This window comes from Salmo salar, chromosome 02 (assembly GCF_965601325.2).
Source record: "Salmo salar chromosome 02, fSalSal1, whole genome shotgun sequence".
NCBI lineage: Eukaryota > Metazoa > Chordata > Actinopteri > Salmoniformes > Salmonidae > Salmo > Salmo salar.
Window position 1 is genome coordinate 16,644,902 of NC_138292.1, and position 21,542 is coordinate 16,666,443.

At 41.5% G+C, this 21,542-nt stretch overlaps 1 protein-coding gene across 1 annotated transcript in view; it reads left to right on the forward strand.

The window, feature by feature from the left end:
• LOC106576092 (protein FAM171A1) overlaps window positions 1–21,542 on the forward strand; it is a 35,353-nt gene that overhangs the window by 1,146 nt on the left and 12,665 nt on the right. Inside the window, exons 2-3 of the mRNA XM_045698448.2 lie at window positions 10,845–11,072; window positions 13,584–13,676. Coding sequence (XP_045554404.1) covers window positions 10,845–11,072; window positions 13,584–13,676 — 321 coding nt within the window. The remainder of the gene's footprint in view (window positions 1–10,844; window positions 11,073–13,583; window positions 13,677–21,542) is intronic.

Genomic DNA, 21,542 nt, shown 5'->3' on the forward strand with positions numbered 1-21,542 from the left:
CTCTTCCTTCACAGCCTCCTGCTGAGATGGAGCTGAATTGGGGCAGTGCTGGAAATTGTTTAGGCTGGGCCCAGCGAACCTATTTGTATCATTCTGTGGTTTTATTCATTGTTACAGACATGAGTGAAATGGCAACACACACACTTTAAAGCGTAGTCAGAATCGCTGCAGATGTATTTCATTCAGCCACTCCAAAACTTAGCTTTTTTAAAGAGAAGAGCGCTTCCAAGACTAGCTGCATCTGTTTCTCTCATTTACTCACTCACTTATTCTCACACACACACTACTTTGCTTGGAGAACTGTGCAGCTCTGTGTGTTGCTGCTTCAGTTTTCGTTCTAATTTTGTTTGTTAATCATAGTGCTGTGACTGAGTGTGTGCGCATAGTTGTGAGACCCTAACCAAACAGTAATTTATTAGACTATTTTGTGTGTCCCTGTCTGTCTGTGTAACTAAATATTAAGTGTCCCCAACTATCACGTAATGTCAACACATGACGTAGGTGGCTATTAAGTTCCGTAGCGAAAATGATTGATGCCTTCTGAGCATCTCAACTCAGTATTTTGATTGACCCCCCCCCCCCCCCCCCCCCCCACTCCTCTGTTTGTCTCTCGCTCTCTCGCTCTAACCTTCAGACCCTCCCTGGGGCTCTTGTTGATACTGAGGGCCTCTCCTCACGCATAGCTAGCTATAGGCAGACAGACGACAGACACATAGCTAGCAACATGGATGAAGACAGACACATAATTATAGATCCAACTCTCATTACTGCAACCCATAATACACTACAACTGGGAACAGACTCACTGCAGCCAGGGCTAGAGGACAGGGTGCCAGGAAGACCAAATCATGTTGAAGAGTCTTTGTTTGTTTGTTTGTGTGTGTGCCTATGCATATGACACACTGCAATGCTGCACTCTGCTTATCCTCTGGGCTTGTGCACAGAAACTACTATAACAGTGCTTTATACACACATGCACTAGCACAACATCCGTATTGGTTGAGGGATTGCTGCAACAGTGGATAAGCTTAATATTGCGGAAAGATTGTTGCTTCCATCAATGTAATTGTCTGCATCATTTCCAATCCCCCACATATTTTTGGGGTAAATATATATATCCATATACATACACATATACACATACCTATAAAGATATACATACTTTTTAAAGAATATACCTTTATTATTCCCGCAAACCCTACCACCCTTCCCCCAATTGGAGTAAACTAATAAACACTTAGGCTTCTACCTTCAGTTTATACATCTTATACACATTTTACAGACACAATCTATTTTACAATAGTTATATTTTGTCTGTTTTTAGTCCTTCCTCTATTTCCGATGTACATATTTCATTGTTTTGTATGTATTTTATTTTACAAAATGTGTATCTTTCAAAAGCTAAATGTGTGCAGATCAAGTATTGATATCATGAATTGGATTCCTGCCTGTAACTTGATGAAAATCAGTGTTGTCAACAAACTAGCTAATGCTAGCTAGCTAGCAGAGAAATTGAAGGCGCGGAGATGCCCTGATGACATCGAGCTGCCTGCCCTTGGACATGCTGACATGACCACCACCTCCGACCAGCACCTCTGCTGACCATCTAGCAGAGATTCTAAATCCTCTCATGCCCGCGGCAGCCCATCTGCGGGAGGCTTGAAGAAGCACTCCAACTTGATCGAGCTGATCTAGCTACTGTTGTAGCCTAAATTTCTTTTTAAATTACATTTTGTTGTTTATTTTGCTTAACAAGTGCTTTGAGATTCTGTTTGCAATGAAAAGCACTATAAAAGTTTAATCAATTATTATTATTTATGTGTAAAATATTACTGTCCACAGATGTTCATAGATTTTAATGTGTATTACAAATGGTTTTGTTTGGAAAAAGCTATATATCCATTGTTTAGCTGGATTACAATGTTTGTATGCTCTATGCTTAACATATAAATTCAAAACATGAATTAGCCTCATGCTGTAGGGTTTGGTTAGAGTTAGGCCTAATCCCAAATGGCACCCTATTCCCTATATAGTGCACTACTTTTGACCAGAGCCCAAATCTCATATCATTGTATTGAGAGATATATATATATATATGTATGTATGTATGTATGTATGTATGTATGTATGTGTATGTGTGTGTGTGTGTTGACGTCACAAATGTAATTTGTACAATTCTTTATTAAATGTCCAATGCAGCTGTTTTTATCTCTATCTTACTGTGATTGTTTTCCATTATAATGGTAGAAAATTTACAAAAATAGCTTTTTAGCGAAGAGATATTTCTTAATCAATAATTGAGCTAGGACTGTCTGGGAGTGGTCTGAGTGGGGAAGGAGAAACTGAAAACTAGCTGTTAATAACTTTATTATTGGTCTATTAAGTAATGTATCGCCTGGTGATGTTACCAGGCACGCCAAAACTCCATTCCACCAAAACAGGCTGATGTTTTTTTTCAAACAGCTCTTACACTAAAATGGCACTATCATATTTTTCACAATTTCACAATATTATTACAACTTTTATAGTTTGGAAATGTAATACAAAACACAGGAAAAGGTTTTGACTGCAGTGGGTCTGATTTAAAAATATATATTTGTCACAGACTGTGTAAAACCTTGCAGTGCTACTTTTTTCTCAGTGATTGAGGTGGATATATCTCGTTTTAAAACAAAATGTGATCGTTTCATTTCAGAGAGACAAACAATTTAGTGATAAGTTTCAAACAAACATGTCTGTCATTTAACAAGTCATGATTAGATGGGGGGGGGGGGAAACACACCAATCTCTTTCATAAGTTCTTTTAAACAAAAATAAATATAATTTACCAACATTTCTGAAAATGGATAAATAGAATTTTGGAATGAAACGCTTCAAATATACCTTCAAGTCAGTTTGCATTGTTTGTGTCACTGAAAGTGAAGGTTTCATATAAATCCACACAGTACCCGAGTATGTTTTCTGCAGTTCGTCCACTATGTCTGTGAGTTTCTCCACCCTAACCCAGATTGGGTCACCATGCCCCAGAGAGACAGAACAACACCAGCACCCCACATTCTGAAATAAGACCTCTTCAAAAGCAAAATAGTCTATCATGCTCGGTCCCCACTTCTTTATACACACAAAACCAGGAAGTGATGAAGGAAATGGAGAGTGTATGATAAATAGACCTAATAAGAGCAGAAACGGAGAGAGATGGGGAATCCCCAAAATATGAATGAGATGACTCAAAGGATTTATTTTCGTAGAACACAGAACACTGTAGTTTCCTAGTGTGCCAAGGAGGAGTTTGAAAGGTTGTGATGGTACCAAAGAAAGCCCCCCTCTCTACTATCCTTCAGAGTTGAGGGGATTATTCTCTCTATACTGTAATCTCTGCCTACTCATTTACTGTACTGGAATACTGATCAGGATAATTTAAATAGAGAATTTGGTAGGTTATGTTAAAGATGTTGTGGTGGATTATCCCTATCCTATTACATTTTTGTGTGTTTGCGTTGAGCGGGGGGAGACATAAAATCAACAGCGGGGTTGAACCGGTACACACACCAGGAGTTAACAGTATCTAGGACCAGATCTGACAGTTTAATAACCACTAACCATGGATACCGTAAGCACAACCAGTCAACCTTTGATAGGAGTAGCCCTCCATCAGAGCCGCTAGTAGCCACAGACAGAGGATGCTACTGTCCTCCTGCCATTATTATGGCTCAGTGATGATGTCCTACTCCCTCTACCTCACAGCAGGGTCTGATCAATAACATCTACACACACTAGAGGTTGACCGATTATGCTTTTTCAACGCCGATACCGATTATTGGAGGACCCCAAAAAAAAACGATACCGATTTAATTTGCCGATTTAAAAAAAATATATATATATATATATATCAAAAAACACCACTAAAAAAAAACAATAACTAAAAAATACATTTATTTATTTGTAATAATGACAATTACAGCAATACTGAATGAACACTTATTTTAGCTTAATATAATACATCAATAAAATCAATTTAGCCTCAAATAAATAATGAAACATGTTCAATTTGGTTTAAATAATGCAAAAACAAAGTGTTGGAGAAGAAAGTAAAAGTGCAATATGTGCCATGTAAGAAAGCTAACGTTTAAGTGCCTTGCTCAGAACATGGGAACATATGAAAGCTGGTGGTTCCTTTTAACATGAGTCTTCAATATTCCCAGCTAAGAAGTTTTAGGTTGTAGTTATTTTAGAAATTATAGGACTATTTCACTCTATACGATTTGTATTTCATATACCTTTGACTATTGGATGTTCTTATAGGCACTTTAGTATTGCCAGTGTAACAGTATAGCTTCCGTCCCTCTCCTCGCTCCTACCTGGGCTCGAACCAGGAAAACATCGACAACAGCCACCCTCGAAGCAGTGTTACCCATGCAGACCAAGGGGAACAACCACTCCCAAGTCTCAGAGCGAGTGACGTTTGAAACGCTATTAGCGTGCACCCACTAACTAGCTAACCATTTCACATCGGTTACACCAGCCTAATCTTGGGAGTTGACAGGCTTAAAGTCATAAACAGCACAATGCATTGCAAAGAGCTGCTGGCAAAATGCACAAAAGTGCTGTATGAATGAATGCTTACGAGCTCAGTCAGACTGCTCTATCAAATCATAGACTTAATTATAACATAATAACACACAGAAATACGAGCGTTTTGTCATTAATATGGTCGAATCCGGAAATGATCATTTTGAAAACAAAAAATGTATTATTTCAGTGAAATATGGAACCGTTCCGTATTTTATCTAACGGGTGGCATCCCTAAGTCTAAATATTCCTGTTACATTGCACAACCTTCAATGGTATGTCATAATTACGTAAAATTCTGGCAAATTAGTTCGCAACGAGCCAGGCAATGAACGCAAGAGCAGTGACACAATTTCATGTTAGCAGGCAATATTAACTAAATATGCAGGTTTAAAAATAGATACTTGTGTATTGATTTTAAAGAAAGGCATTGATGTTTATGGTTAGGTACACATTGGTGCAACGACAGTGCTTTTTTCGCAAATGCGCTTGTTAAATCATCACCCGTTTGTCGAAGTAGGCTGTGATTCGATGAGAAATTAACAGGCACCGCATCGATTATATGCAACGCAGGACACGTTAGATAACTACACATGGTTGATGATATTACTAGTTTAACTAGTGATTATGTTATGACTGATAGTTTTTTTTATAAGATATGTTTAATGCTAGCTAGCAACTTACCTTGACTTCTTGCTGCCCTCGCGTAACAGGTAGTCAGCCTGCCATGCAGGCTACTCATGGAGTGCAATGTAAGGCAGGTGGTTAGAGCGTTGGACTAGTAACCAGAAGGTTTCAAAACGAATCCCCGAATCCCCCCCCCCTGAACAAGGCAGTTAACCCCCGTTCCTAGGCCGTTATTGAAAATACGAATGTGTTCTTAATCTGACTTGCCTAGTTAAATAAAGGTATAAAAAAAAAAAAAAAAACATGAATCTTTTTTTTTTTTTAATCGGCAAATCGGTGGCCAAAAATACCGATTACCGATTGTTATGAAAACTTGAAATCGGCCCTAATTAATCGGCCATTCCGATTAATCGGTCGACCTCTAACATACACTCACACAAACATAATGATACACACTGGCTCTACCTCTCACACCCATACTGTCTGTCTCACACGCGCCCTGCTGCTCTGGCTGCTGTTGCTAGGGCTAATTGGTGGTAGATCTCAGCATCAGGTCAGGAAAAACTCCCTTTGATGCCTTTGTCCTCCATATGGCACACAGACAGACAGACCGACCGAGAGCCAGTTACTGAGAGAACGACTGGTTTAACAGGGCTGCTGAAACACAACATTTCTCTTCCTACATGCGTGTGTGTTTTTACGATGCACTTCTTTCAGAGGGCTGTAGCCTGTTTAAGGATGATGTCACCAGAGATTTATTGGATCAGAATGGGGAGGTGTGTGTGTGTGCACGCCCCAGTCTCCCAGGGGAGCTCTTCAGAGTGAGCACAGCTGGTACCCCTAAAGAAGGACGGAACACTGGGACAGGAAGTGATGCACCATTTAAATACCTCCCTCTCCCTGACCTCTGTGTTGGGGGAACGCGTATATTTTCACTACCCTTAAAAGACCCACTACAGTGAAACTTAAAAGGTTTGTTGCGACTAGTTTGGTAAGTGATATTTTTGGGCGACCTAGATAGAGAATCTGTAGTAGTCTGTCTTCTGTATCTGTCTGACCCTCTGTGTGTCACTGTGTCTGTTACCTGAATAATCATCCAGCCTGGGGAGATGGGAGAAGAAGGGGGAGCATGCTCTGGTGTTGGGGGACGGGGTAAGAGTGGGTGTGTTTATGTAAGGGTAAAGGATGTGTATGTACGGTAGGTGGGGGGGCACACCCTTTCAGCCTTAATTAAGGGCCAATGATCAGACATCACTCCCCTTATCACAGAGACAAGTGTCTGCCACAAGAGGACATGTAGATGAGAGAGGGGGGTGTGTGTGTGAGGGAGGGTTTGTGAGAGGGGGTGTGTTTGAGAGGGGGTGTGTGTGAGAAGGTTTGTGAGAGGGGATATGTGTGTGTTTGTGAGAGGGGGGGTGAGACAGTTTGTGAGAGGGCGGGGGGGGGGGGGTGAGACAGGGTTTGTGACTGGGTGTGTTTGTGACAGCGGGGGTGTGTGAGACAGGGTTTGTGACGGGGTGTGTGTGAGAGGGTGTGCTTGCGTTGGTGCATGTGCACGTATACGACACAGGAGTAAGTAGATAGTGTAATAGCAGAGAGATGAGGAAGGTGTGTGTCTTGAGTTGGTTAAATGAATTGTTCCACTGTAGGTGATTGTACTAGACTGAGCTCCTACTTATTTCACTGATGAAGTATAGCCTAAGTATCCTTGTTAGCTATTAGCACACATTACATAACCTGCCAGACCAGACATTTGTTTAGTGTTGGTACCAAGTCACCGTTAAGCTGTTAGCCAAGCTCCTTTATGAAACAAGCTGAAATGTTCTTGTGTGTGCATACTCTGTTATTAAAGGTCTAGCTCTCTTTTTCTGGTTGTCCTCTCTCTCTGTCTCTCTCTGTCTCACTCACACCGTTTGACTCATGCACAGTGCCTTTCGCCACAGTGGTAAAGGTTAGCGTTCTGGCCTGGGTAAAGGTGAGTGTTACCTTGCCAAGGTTAACTCACGTTCACTGAAACTAAAGTGTTCTAAATACTTGGATTTCTCTTGTGAAACTTGGGGTTTCACCATCTGTCTCCCATTCCAGAATACCCCTGTCTGTGTATGTGCGGTGCGTGCAGCTACCACTTTGTGTAGCGGTTGGCAATGATGCTAATGAAAACAGTCTTCTGGTAGATGGAAAGGCTCCCAAAAAACTTCTCAATGAAATGTTAACTACAAAGTAGCCTATGCTTCCGTGGCAGAATGATATCAGGATTATTTCATCAATCCAGTGTATTTGTTTTGTGAACACTACCATCACATGTGGCTACAAAAAACCTTAGGTGCTCACTGGAATTAAAGGTTATCTACACCCAAAAATCCTAATTTCCACAAAAAAATCCCAGACCTCTGCTTTATTTGTTTTTTTCTATTAAAAAAGTGCAATTTTGAGAGTGAACCTGAAAAAAACGGAGAAACGGAAACCTGGAAAAACAAATGGAATTTGGGGGGGAAAAATAAACGGAATCAATCACCCAAATACCTACCTCATCCCCATATTGTTTTTATTTACTTTTTTGCTCTTTTGCACACCAGTATTTCTACTTGCACATCATCATCTATCACTCCAGTGTTAATTTACTAAATTGTAATTGCTTCGCTACTATGGCCTATTTATTGCCTTACCTCCTTACGCCATTTGCAGACACTATATAGATTTTTCTATTGTGTTATTGACTGTACTTTTGTTTATCCTATGTGTAACTCTGTTGTTTTTTGTCGCACTGCTTTGCTTTATCTTGACCAGGTTGCAGTTGTGAATAACTGGCCTACCTGGTTAAATAAAGTTGAAATTATTATATATATTTTTAAATTCAACAGATTTTATAGGGCCCTAACAAAGGTCTAGCCTAGATAAGCTTGGCCAGTGTGGGTGTTCCACTTGAGAGAATGGGTTGTTGCTCTGTCCCAGTTTAGCTCTGGCACTGCATGAACTAGGTGTGTGTGGGTGTGGGGGGGGGGGCAGCTTTACAATGCTCCGCTATCCAACAGAGTTAATGGTTTAATGGAAGTATGTTATTCAGCAGTTTCCAGGAAAGTGTATGACAGTAATAAAGGAGATGTGTGCTCAGAGATTTCCTTCCTCAGGCATCAAGAAACAGCGAAAGGGCCCATTGTTTTGACAGAGCCTCGCTATTGGCTGGGAACCAGGAAATATGCTTTTGGCCACTCACTGTGATTGGCTGTTAACTGCCAATGTCAAATGTGACTGAGTCAGGAAGCTTATCCTGACTCCTGTATGGACTACTGTGTGTATATATACAGTTGAAGTCGGAAGTTAACGTACATTTAAACTCAGTTTTTCACAATTCCTGACATTTAATCCTAGTAAAAGTACCCTGATTTAGGTCAGTTAGGATCACCACTTTATTTTAAGAATGTGATTTGTCAGAATAATAGTAGAGAGAATTATTTATTTCAGCTTTATTTCTTCCATCTTTCATTATTTCTTTCATCACATTCCCAGTGGGTCAGAAGTTTACATACACTCAATTCGTGTTTGGTAGCATTGCCTTTAAATTGTTTAACTTGGGTCAAACGTTTCAAGTAGCCTTCCACAAGCTTCCCACAATAAGTTGGGTGAATTTTTGCCCATTCCTCCTGACAGAGCTGGTGTAGCTGAATCAGGTTTGTAGGCCTCCTTGCTCGCGCACACTTTTTCAGTTCTGCCCACAAATTTTCTATAGGATTGAGGTCAGGGCTTTGTGATGGCCAATCCAGTCCCTTGACTTTGTTGTCCTTAAGCCATTTTGCCACAACTTTGGAAGTATGCTTGGGGTCCTTGTCCATTTGGAAGACCCATTTGCGACCAAGCTTTAACTTTCTGACTGATGTCTTGAGATGTTGCTTCAATATATCCACATAACTTTCTTTCCTCATGATGCCATCTATTTTGTGAAGTGCACCAGTCCCTCCTGCAACAAAGCACCCCCACAACATGATGCTGCCACCCTCGTGCTTCACGGTTGGGATGGTGTACTTCGGCTTGCAAACATCCCCCTTTTTCCTCCAAACATAATGATGGTCATTATGGCCAAACAGTTCTATTTTTGTTTCATCAGACCAGAGTACATTTCTCCAAAAAGTACGATCTTTTTCCCCATGTGCAGTTGCAAACGGTAGTCTGGCTATTTTATAGCGGTTTTGGAGCAGTGGCTTCTTCCTTGCTGAGCGGCCTTTCAGGTTATGTTGATATAGGACTCGTTTTACTGTGGATATAGATATTTATGTACCTATTTCCTCCAGCATCTTCACAGGGTCCATTTCTGCTGTTCTGGGATTGATTTGCACTTTTTGCACCAAAGTACGTTCATCTCTAGGAGACAGAACGCATCTCCTTCCTGAGCGGTATGACAGCTGCGTGGTCCCATGGTGTTTATACTTGCGTACTATTGTTTGTACAGATGAACGTGGTAGCTTCAGGCGTTTGGAAACTGCTCTCAAGGATGGACCAGACTTGTGGAGGTCTACAATTTTTTTTCTGAGGTCTTGGCTGATTTCTTTTGATTTTCCCATGATGTCAAGCAAAGAGCCACTGAGTTTGAAGGTAGGCCTTAAAATACATCCACAGGTACACCTCCAATTGACTCAAATTAGGTCAATTAGCCTATCTTTTTCTGGAATTTTCCAAACTGTTTAAAGGAACAGTCAACTTAAACTTCTGACCCACTAGAATTGTGATACAGTGAATTATAAGTGAAATAATCTGTCTGCAAACAATTGTTGGAAACATGACTTGTATCATGCACAAAGTTGATGTCCTAACCGATATGCCAAAACTAAAGTTTGTTAACAAGACATTTGTGGAGTGGTTGAAAAATGAGTTTTAATGACTCCAACCTAAGTGTATGTAAACTTCCGACTTCAACAGTATATGCCTAGGCTATATCATAGGCTCTGTTCTAGGATTCATTTTCTGTTGGACTGGACATTGATACACTTCATTCGGCTAAGTTGGTTCATTTTCAGATAAAATGGGACTCATTAGAGATTGAAGGCCAACTAATTACAGACAATTAAAGTGACGAGCCTGAGTCTCTGTGGTGCATGCTTACCAGTGGTGGAAAAAAGAGTCATACTTGAGTAAAAGTAAAGATACTTTCATAGAAAATGACTCAAGTAAATGTGAAAGTCACCCAGTAAAATACTACTTGAGTAAAAGTATTTGGTTTTAAATACACTTAAGTATCAAAAGTAAAAGTATAAATCCTTTAAAATTCCTTATATTAAGCGAACCAGACGGCACAATTTTCTTCTTTTTTCAATTTAAGGGTTTGCCAGGGGCACAGTACAACACACAGACATAATTTACAAATGAAGAATTTGTGTTTAGTGAGTCTGCCAGATCAGAGGCAGCAGGGATGACGACAAAGGATGGTCTTGATAAGTGTGTGAATTGGACCATTTTCATGTCCTGCTAAGCATTCAAAATGTAATGAGTACTTTTGGGTGTCAGTCAAAATGTGTGGAGTAAAAGGTATGTTATTTTCTTTGGGAATGTAGTGAAGTAAAAGTTACCCCAAAAAAGTAGTGCTTTCAAAATATCTTACTTTACATCACTGACACTTACTTAGCCGTGTGTGTAACTCTCACACTCTCTCTGTGTAGAGGTGACTCTGAAGGTTCACCTGAGTGATGCCAGCACCCACCAGCCCCTGGGCGGAGCCACCATCGAGCTCTTCGCCAACCACACCCCTGTAACCACAGAGACCTCTGCTGCTGACGGCAATGCCTACCTGCGTTTTCCCTACCGCCTTGGAACCCTGCTGGTTGTCACAGCGTCCAGACAGGGCTACGTGCCAAATTCCGCCCCCTGGAGACCCACCAGACTGCCCGGTAGGTCAAAGTAGTACATTCGTGTGTGTGTGTGTGTGTGTGTGTGTGTGTGTGTGTGTGTGTGTGTGTGTGTGTGTGTGTGTGTGTGCGTGTGCGTGTGTGTGCGTGTGCGTGTGCGCGTGTGCGTGTGAGCGCGCGCGCGTGAACAATCTGAAATTGGTGTATGAGGGTGCCCCATTACAGATTTATTATAATAAGTGACCACCCCCATTATCCTCACATAACACTTTCAGATTGTTCACACACACATGCTTATCAGCACTGGACAATTTAGGGGTGACAGAGAGAGGAAAGGAGGAGTGACAGGAAGACAGAGAAAGGAGGAGGAAAGAGGAGAGAACATTTGTCTATGATTTTTATTCAGCCCTTATTTAGACAGGGAGTCAATGCTGAGACCAAGGTCTCTTTATTTAGACAGGGAGTCAACTACGTTTTTATTAGTCACATGCGCCAAATACAAGTGTAGACCTTATAGGGAAATGCTTACTTACAAGCCCCTAACCAACAATGCAGTTTAAAAAATACGAATAAGAAATAAAAGTAACAAGTAGTTAAAGAGCAGCAGTAAAATAACAATAGCGAGACTATATACAGGGGGTACCGGTACAGAGTCAATGTGCGGGGGTACAGGTTAGTCGAGGTAATGTGTACATGTAGGTAGAGTTATTAAAGTGACTATGCATAGATAATAAACAAAGAGTAGCAGTGGTGTAAAAGGAGGGGGGCAATGCAAATAGTCTGGGTAGCCATTTGATTATATGTTCAGAAGTCTAATGGCTTGGGGGTAGAAGCTGTTTAGAAGCCTCTTGGACCTAGACTTGGCGCCCCGGTACAGCTTGCCGTGCGGTAGCAGAGAGAACAGTCAACGACTAGGGTGGCTGGAGTCTTTGACAATGCTGAGACCAGCGTCTCTTTATTTAGACAGGGAGTCAATGCTGAGACCAGCGTCTCTTTATTTAGACAGGGAGTCAATGCTGAGACCAGCGTCTCTTTATTTAGACAGGGAGTCAATGCTGAGACCAGCGTCTCTTTATTTAGACAGGGAGTCAATGCTGAGACCAGCGTCTCTTTATTTAGACAGGGAGTCAATGCTGAGACCAGCGTCTCTTTATTTAGACAGGGAGTCAATGCTGAGACCAGCGTCTCTTTATTTAGACAGGGAGTCAATGCTGAGACCAGCGTCTCTTTATTTAGACAGGGAGTCAATGCTGAGACCAGCGTCTCTTTATTTAGACAGGGAGTCAATGCTGAGACCAGCGTCTCTTTATTTAGACAGGGAGTCAATGCTGAGACCAGCGTCTCTTTATTTAGACAGGGAGTGAATGCTGAGACCAGCGTCTCTTTATTTAGACAGGGAGTCAATGCTGAGACCAGCGTCTCTTTATTTAGACAGGGAGTCAATGCTGAGACCAGCGTCTCTTTATTTAGACAGGGAGTCAATGCTGAGACCAGCGTCTCTTTATTTAGACAGGGAGTCAATGCTGAGACCAGCGTCTCTTTATTTAGACAGGGAGTCAATGCTGAGACCAGCGTCTCTTTATTTAGACAGGGAGTCAATGCTGAGACCAGCGTCTCTTTATTTAGACAGGGAGTCAATGCTGAGACCAGCGTCTCTTTATTTAGACAGGGAGTCAATGCTGAGACCAGCGTCTCTTTATTTAGACAGGGAGTCATTGTCTCTCTTCCAGGTGAGCCCTGTATAGCAGCACAATGCACATCAAAATACAATAAACACATTAAACTACACATTCATATACACATTATTTTACACAATAATACACGAAAAGCAAAACACAATGGAAAAAAACAGACACATTCTTCTGTAAAAAGATCCCCTAACTGCCGTCTGACATGACCTAGAGGCACCAATTCCTCCCATTTTAAAGTGTATTGTAGATCATGCCACACATAAGGTGCAAGATTATTAACACACTCTAGACACCAAAGGAGTCTCCAGAGTTAACCAACCCTGTGAACAGGTTTAAGAACTTGTCATTTTAAGTCTTAATAGTGATGTTAGCTAAGGTAAGTCGGGGGTTTGTGGAGCAGGGCTTTGTATTTAAAAAGACTGTGGTGATCTACAGAGAACCTTTTGGTGAAGAATACAGTGTTGAGTAATTAAACTGTCTCCTGTGATAAAACGAAGGGCGCTATGAAAAACACCATCCAAGGCTTTAATAGTAGAGGCAGATCACAGAGAATGGAAAAGGGAAAGCTAGAGATTTAAACTAGTCAAGTAAGATCTTCAAACAAATGTTTTTCTACAAACCACAATGCTAGAAAATAAAGAAACCACTAGGTCTAGAATATGTCATGAAGTTGAGAGGAAAACCTAAATTCAATAGTTTACCTTTTATTAGTGAGAATAAAAATGAGCCACAGGTGGGTTATTGTGATTAATAAATGAGTGACTGTGGTGGGTCCCATGTGGCTCAGTTGGTAGAGCATGGTGCTTGCAACGCCAAGCGTCTGCTGAAATGTAAAAATGACTGAAATGTGTGTGTATTCCAGTGTTTTCCTCTCTCAGTCTGGAGCTGCTACCAGAGAGAGCTGCCACTCTGATGGTGTATGAAGACCTGATACACATTAACTCTGGATCTCAAGGTGAGTGAGTGAGTGAGTGAGTGAGTGAGTGAGTGAGTGAGTGAGTGAGTGAGTGAGTGAGTGAGTGAGTGAGTGAGTGAGTGAGATCCCTGGCCCAGTGACCTCACACACATTAATAATGAATGATGTCCACCCCTTTAAAACATCTCTCTAATGAAAGACACACACACTCAGGCAGCATGTGTCCTCTGTCAATCAGTCAGGAGCAATTACATTAGATAAGATTAAATTAGATGTGATCTTATAAAATGTATCTTTGTCTGCCATGTGTCTGATCAGTGTGCTTGTTTTGCTATGTGTGTGTGTGTTCCGCCATCCTCTCTGAGGGAGGTTCTGCTGCTGCTACTCCTTTAAATCTTGCTGACTGAGTTGTGTGTGTCCGTCCTCCAGGAGGGCAGGATAATCATTAGAGGTCGACCGATTAATCGGAATGGCCGATTAATTAGGGCCGATTTCAAGTTTTCATAACAATCGGTAATCGGTATTTTTGGCCACCGATTTGCCGATTTGAAACGTTTTTTTTTTTCTTTTATAAATATTTTTTAACTAGGAAAGTCAGTTAAGAACACATTCTTATTTTCAATGACGGCCTAGGAACGGTGGGTTAACTGCCTTGTTCAGGGGCAGAATGACAGATTTTTACCTTGTCAGCTCGGGGATTCAATCTTGCAACCTTACGGTTAACTAGTCCAACGTTCTAACCACCTGCTTTACATTGCACTCCACGAGGAGCCTGCCTGTTACGCAAATTCAGTAAGAAGCCAAGGTAAGTTGCTAGCTAGCATTAAACTTATCTTATAAAAAACAATCAATCAATCAATCATAATCACTAGTTAACTACACATGGTTGATGATATTACTAGTTTATCTAGCCTGTCCTGCGTTGCATATAATCGATGCGGTGCGCATTCGCAAAAAAGGTTGCTCCAACTTATACCTAACCATAAACATCAATGTCTTTCTTAAAATCAATACACAAGTATATATTTTTAAACCTGCATATTTAGTTAATATTGCCTGCTAACATGAATTTCTTTTAACTTGGGAAAATGTGTCACCTCTGCAACAGAGTCAGGGTATATGCAGCAGTTTGGGCCGCCTGGCTCGTTGCGAACTGTGTGAATACTATTTCTTCCTTACAAAGACAGCCAACTTCGCCAAACGGGGGATGATTTAACAAAAGCGCATTTGCGAAAAAAGCACAATCGTTGCACGACTGTACCTAACCATAAACATCAATGCCTTTCTCAAAATCAATACACAGAAGTATATATTTTTAAACCTGCATATTTAGCTAAAAGAAATCCAGGTTAGCAGGCAATATTAACCAGGTGAAATTGTGTCACTTCTCTTCCGTTCATTGCACGCAGAGTCAGGGTATATGCAACAGTTTGGGCCACCTGGCTCGATGTGAACTAATTTGCCAGAATTTTACGTAATTATGACATAACATTGCAAAACCTTCAATGTAACAGGAATATTTCGACTTATGGATGCCGCCTGTTAGATAAAATACGGAACGGTTCCGTATTTCACTGAAAGAATAAACGTGATAGTTTCCTGATTCGACCATATTAATGACCTAAGGCTCGTGTTTCTGTGTGTTATTATGTTATAATTAAGTCTATGATTTGATAGAGCAGTCTGACTGAGCGGTGGTAGGCAGCAGCAGGCTCATAAGCATTCATTCAAAACAGCACTTTACTGCGTTTTGCCAGCAGCTCTTCGCAATGCATTGCGCTGTTTATGACTTCAAGCCTGTCAACTCCCAAGATGAGGCTGGTGTAACCGATGTGAAATGGCTAGCTAGTTAGCGGGTGCGCGCTAATAGCGTTTCAAACGTTACTCGCTCTGAGACTTGAGTAGTTGTTTCCCTTGCTCTACATGGGTAACGCTGCTTCGAGGGTAGCTGTTGTCGATGTGTTCCTGGTTTGAGCCCAGGTAGGAGCGAGGAGAAAGCTATACTGTTACACTTGCAATACTAAAGTGCCTATAAGAACATCCAATAGTCAAAGGTATATGAAATACAAATCATATAGAGAGAAATAGTCCTATAATTGATATATTATATTAAGTTAAAATAAGTGTTCATTCAGTATTGTTGTAATTGTCATTATTACAAATAAAAAAGCAATAAAAAAATTGGCCGATTAATCGGCATCGGGTTTTGGTCCTCCAATAATCGGTATCGGCGTTGAAAAATCATAATCGGTTGACCTCTAATAATCATGCTATGGTCTGGTGCATACAGTGAGAAGGGAGAAGGGAGAAGAGGGGATGAGAGAAAGGGGGAAGAGAGGGGATGAGGGAAAGGGGGAAGAGAGGGGATGAGGGAAAGGGGGAGAGGCGGGGAAGAGGGGATGGGAACTCTTAGGAGGGAGGGGGTGAGGAGGGGCTTTTTGGATTGGCACAGGAACCCTCCCCCCTCCACACACACATGCTCTGCTACATCTCACATCGTGTCCAAGCTGTTTCCTAGAACTAACTCCTCTCCATTTTGTTACTCCAGTCCTGTTGATGTGATTATATCCCAGACCACCTCTAATACTGGACGTTCAAATCAATACCAGACCTCCTTCAAAACTGGACGTTCAGATCAATACCAGACCTCCTCTAATACTGGACGTTCAGATCAATACCAGACCTCCTCTAATACTGGACGTTCAGATCAATACCAGACCTCCTCTAATACTGGACGTTCAGATCAATACCAGACCTCCTCTAATACTGCACGTTCAGATCAATACCAGACCACCTCTAATACTGGACGTTCAGATCAATACCAGACCACCTCTAATACTGGACGTTCAGATCAATACCAGACCACCTCTAATACTGGACGTTCAGATCAATACCAGACCTCCTCCAACACTGGACGTTCAGATCAATACCAGACCTCCTCTAATACTGGACGTTCAGATCAATACCAGACCTCCTCTAATACTGGACGTTCAGATCAGTACCAGAACTCCTCTAATACTGGACGTTCAGATCAGTACCAGACCTCCTCTAATACTGGACGTTCAGATCAGTACCAGACCTCCTCTAATACTGGACGTTCAGATCAGTACCAGACCACCTCTAATACTGGACGTTCAGATCAATACCAGACCACCTCTAATACTGGACGTTCAGATCAATACCAGACCACCTCTAGTACTGGACGTTCAGATCAATACCAGACCACCTCTAATACTGGACGTTCAGATCAATACCAGACCTCCTCTAATACTGGACGTTCAGATCAGTACCAGACCTCCTCCAACACTGGACGTTCAGATCAGTACCAGACCTCCTCCAACACTGGACGTTCAGATCAATACCAGACCTCCTCCAACACTGGACGTTCAGATCAGTACCAGAACTCCTCTAATACTGGACGTTCAGATCAGTACCAGACCTCCTCTAATACTGGACGTTCAGATCAGTACCAGACCTCCTCTAATACTGGACGTTCAGATCAGTACCAGACCACCTCTAATACTGGACGTTCAGATCAATACCAGACCACCTCTAATACTGGACGTTCAGATCAATACCAGACCACCTCTAGTACTGGACGTTCAGATCAATACCAGACCACCTCTAATACTGGACGTTCAGATCAATACCAGACCTCCTCTAATACTGGACGTTCAGATCAGTACCAGACCTCCTCCAACACTGGACGTTCAGATCAGTACCAGACCTCCTCCAACACTGGACGTTCAGATCAATACCAGACCTCCTCCAACACTGGACGTTCAGATCAATACCAGACCTCCTCCAACACTGGACGTTCAGATCAATACCAGACCTCCTCTAATACTGGACGTTCAGATCAATACCAGACCTCCTCTAATACTGGATGTTCAGATCAATACCAGATCAGGTGTGCTGGAGGCAGAGGATACACAGAGCTAGAGAAAACACACAGGCACGGCTGCAGCGGTGTCTCATTGCCCAGGAATGTACACTCCCCACAGTGGAAACACTATGACATCATCGCGAAGCCCCACTATACAAACTTCTCTTTAACACACACAGTCTTGTTTAACTAACCTTGTGGGGACACAATTGATTCCCATTCTAAATCCTAATTTCCTTAACCCTTAACCATACCCCAACACCTTCTCCTAACCCACAACCCCTTACCCCAATACTAACACTAATTCTATCCTTAATCTAAACCCCCTAGAAATAGTATTTTTCATTGGTCTAATTTTTGTTTTTGTTTATTCTTCTTGTAGTTAAACATGTCCTCAAGCGCACACACACACAGTCTTGTTTAACTAACCTTGTGGGGACACACAATTGATTCCCATTCAAAATCCTATTTTCCCTAACCTTACAACAAAACCTAAACCTAACCCACAACCACTTACCCCAATTCTAACACTGACACTAATTCTATCCTTACCCTAAACCCCCTATAAATATTTTTTTTCGTTGGTCGATTAAACATGTCCACACACACACGTCTTACTATACTTGTGAGGACTTTTTGTGGACCAACAACTGAGTCCCACTCAAAACCCTATTTTCTCTAACCCCTAAACCTAACCCCTAAACCTAACTCCTAAACCTAACCCCTAGTTCTTGCCCTAAACCTAATCCATAAGCCTAAAATAGCCTTTTTACAAGTGAGGTTTACTATTCTCTTGAGGACTTCTGGTACTCACAAGCAATGTTCCCTCAAAGCTGCGCGCAGTAGCCCTGAGACCACGCACCTCCCGCGGGACTGCCTCACAGAAGAAATATCAGCCCACGGAGAGAAGAACGAGATTGAACTTCACTCAACTTTCTAGAGCAGTGGTCACCAACCGGTCGATCACGATGGATCTCCAAGGCATCCCTAGTCAATGTCTAAACATTTCTGTAAAAAACCCAACGATAAAGCCCTGCGTTTCTATAATTATTTTGGCTTTAGTTATTGGCGGTAGCTGCACCCGATTCAGCTGCCCTGCGCGCCGGGTAGGCCAACTGTTGCCATTTTGAAACATTTCATGTGTCTGAAGGTACAAACTCTTCCTTCCCGGCGGGCCCGGAGAGCAAATCAAGTGCACTATAGGCCTACCGCTGGCTAATGGATGGCTAAGATGACCGTGTCTGCAGTACAAGAAAGCTACAGCAAAGATTTCAGAACATTGAAAACCATAGCTAGAGAGAAACTGTCAACGAATACAGCAAAGAGCTGCTGTTTTTATGAGTAACTTCATGTTTAAGTTCTTACTCAGCACTGTCAACACTTTGTATTCAACACTTTTATAAGCCATAAAATGCCCTTTTCTCATATTTCCAATCAGCTCTGCAACAAGCAGTGCAGCAGTAATGAATGAGTAGGACATTGTATCCATAGGCTTGCGTTATTATTAGCGGCTTGGGTCTTTTTTAATATCAAGGAATATTTCACTTTCTCTGGTCATAGGAGTAACAACATGAATTAGTGCATGAGGCAGAAATAATGCGGTGCGACTTGAGTTTCGCCAACAGCTGGAAGAAGGTGTCACTTTTTGGTCAGTGTCAGTGGAGGAAAGGGAGAGCGGAGGGATGTTGAGAGGTGGACCCTCAGTCTGCTGCTCTCTCCCTCTGCTAAGACTGACCATCGGATGCAGGCACCATCAGCCCAGTAAAATAAAAAGCGAATTATTTAAATGTATGCTCACTCAGCTGTGCCTCACAAGTAATACAACAACAGATCTATTACCGGTGTGATCATATAGCCTACCTCAAATGCTTTAATATAATTTTTTTTAAATGTCCCGAACAACAATGCATTGGCAGGGCAATTCAAGCAAAGCCAAAGCCAGTATGCGGTGATTAATGTATTGGGCCTGTAGCTTACTGCACAAACCTCATTGCTACAGTACTGTTTTTAATTGGTTAATGTTTCATAGAAAAAAAGTTTAGCCTATTTTTATTTTTTTGAGCGTTCGATCTTGGCTTGCATTTTGACTCAGAAAGGGATCTTGACTCAGAAAAGGTTGGTGGCTACTGTTCTAGAGTTTTCCTTGTTAACACTATCACAGTTTCCCTTTACTGTGGCAATTTTGATTGAATCAAGGCAATATTTGCCACTTTCAATGCAACATACTGAAACACAAAATGTGGTTGTAGGCAGAAGCCATCGGAGTAGGATTCTATTGCATTGACATGCACGACTCAGCCCGTAATCTACACAGACTGGTGCAGCATAACAAATCAGAGCTGCAATAGGCCTATATGCAAATAGACCATTGCCATATATGGATCTGTGCCATTTACTTTGAACTGGACTGTGTTTACAGCATGAGTGGTTGTGAGTAGATGCGCTTGTTTTGAGATCAAATCGAGATCTGCATGTAGCCACGTGTGCACATTTTGTTCATATCCTTTGCTAGTTCCATTCTTTTACTTTGAGATGTATGTGTATTGTGAAGTGTTAGATGCTACTGAACTATTGGAGCTAGGAACACAAGCATTTCGCTACACCTGCAATAACATCTGCTAAACGTGTATGTGACCAATAAAATTGGATTTGATTTTAGTCAGTGATCTATTAGTCCAGTTATAGATTGTTTGTTGTCGCCTAAACATACCTCGGCCTAAACATCAGTGCCACAGGTAACTTCCACAAAGCTGTGAACGATCTAAGAAACAAGAAGGGCTTTCTATGCCATCAAAAGGAACATACAATTCGACATACCAATTAGGATCTGGCTAAAAATACTTGAATCAGTTATAGAATCCAAAAATTTGCAAAATGGGACAAACACCAAATTGAGAGACTGCATGCATAATTCTGTAAAAATATCCTCGGTGTACAACGTAAAACACCAAATAATGCATGCAGAGCTGAATTAGGCCGATACCCGCTAATTATTAAGATCCAAAAAAGAGCCGTTAAATTCTACAACCACCTAAAAGGAAGCGATTCCCTAACCTTCCATAACAAAGCCATCACCTACAGAGCGATGAACCTGGAGAAGAGTCCCCTAAGCAAGCTGGTCCTAGGGCTCTGTTCACAAACAGACCCCACAGAGCCCCAGGACAGCAACACAATTAGACACAACCAAATCATGAGAAAATAAAAACATAATTACTTGACACATTGGAAAGATTTAACAAAAAAACTGAGCAAACTAGAATGCTATTTGGTTCTAAACAGAAAGTACACAGTGGCAGAATACCTGACCACTGTGACTTACCCAAACTTAAGCAAAGCTTTGACTATGTACAGACGCAGTGAGCATAGCCTTGCTATTGAGAAAGGCTGCTGTAGGCAGACCTGGCTCTGAAGAGAGAACCTGCTATGTGCACACTGCCCACAAAATGAGGTGGCAACTGAACGGCACTTCCTAACCTCCTGCCAAATGCATGACCATATTAGAGACACATATTTCCCTCAGATTACACAGACCTACAAATAAAATTGAAAACAAACCCAATTTTGATAAACTCCCATATCTATTGGGTGAAATACCACAGTGTGCAATCACAGCAGCAAGATGTGTGTCCTGTTGCCACAAGAAAAGGGCAACCAGTGAAGAACAAACACCATTGTAAATACAACCCATATTTATTTATTTTCCCTTTTGTACTTTAACTATTTCCACATAATGAACTTTTGTGAGTGTAATGTTTACTGTTCATTTTTGTATTGTTTTATTTTACTTTTGTTTATCTATTCCACTTGCTTTGGCAATGTGAACATGTTTCCCATGCCAATAAAGCCCTTGCAGTGAGAGACAGAGAAAGAAAGCGGGAGGCAGTGAGAGAGAAAGAGGGAGAGAGAAAGGAAGGGTGGCAGAGGGAGATGGAAGGAACCGATTGAGTAAAAGAGAAAAACCATTAGAAAGTTGAGATTTAATATGGAGGAGTAAAAACAGAGTGATAAGAGAGTGAGAG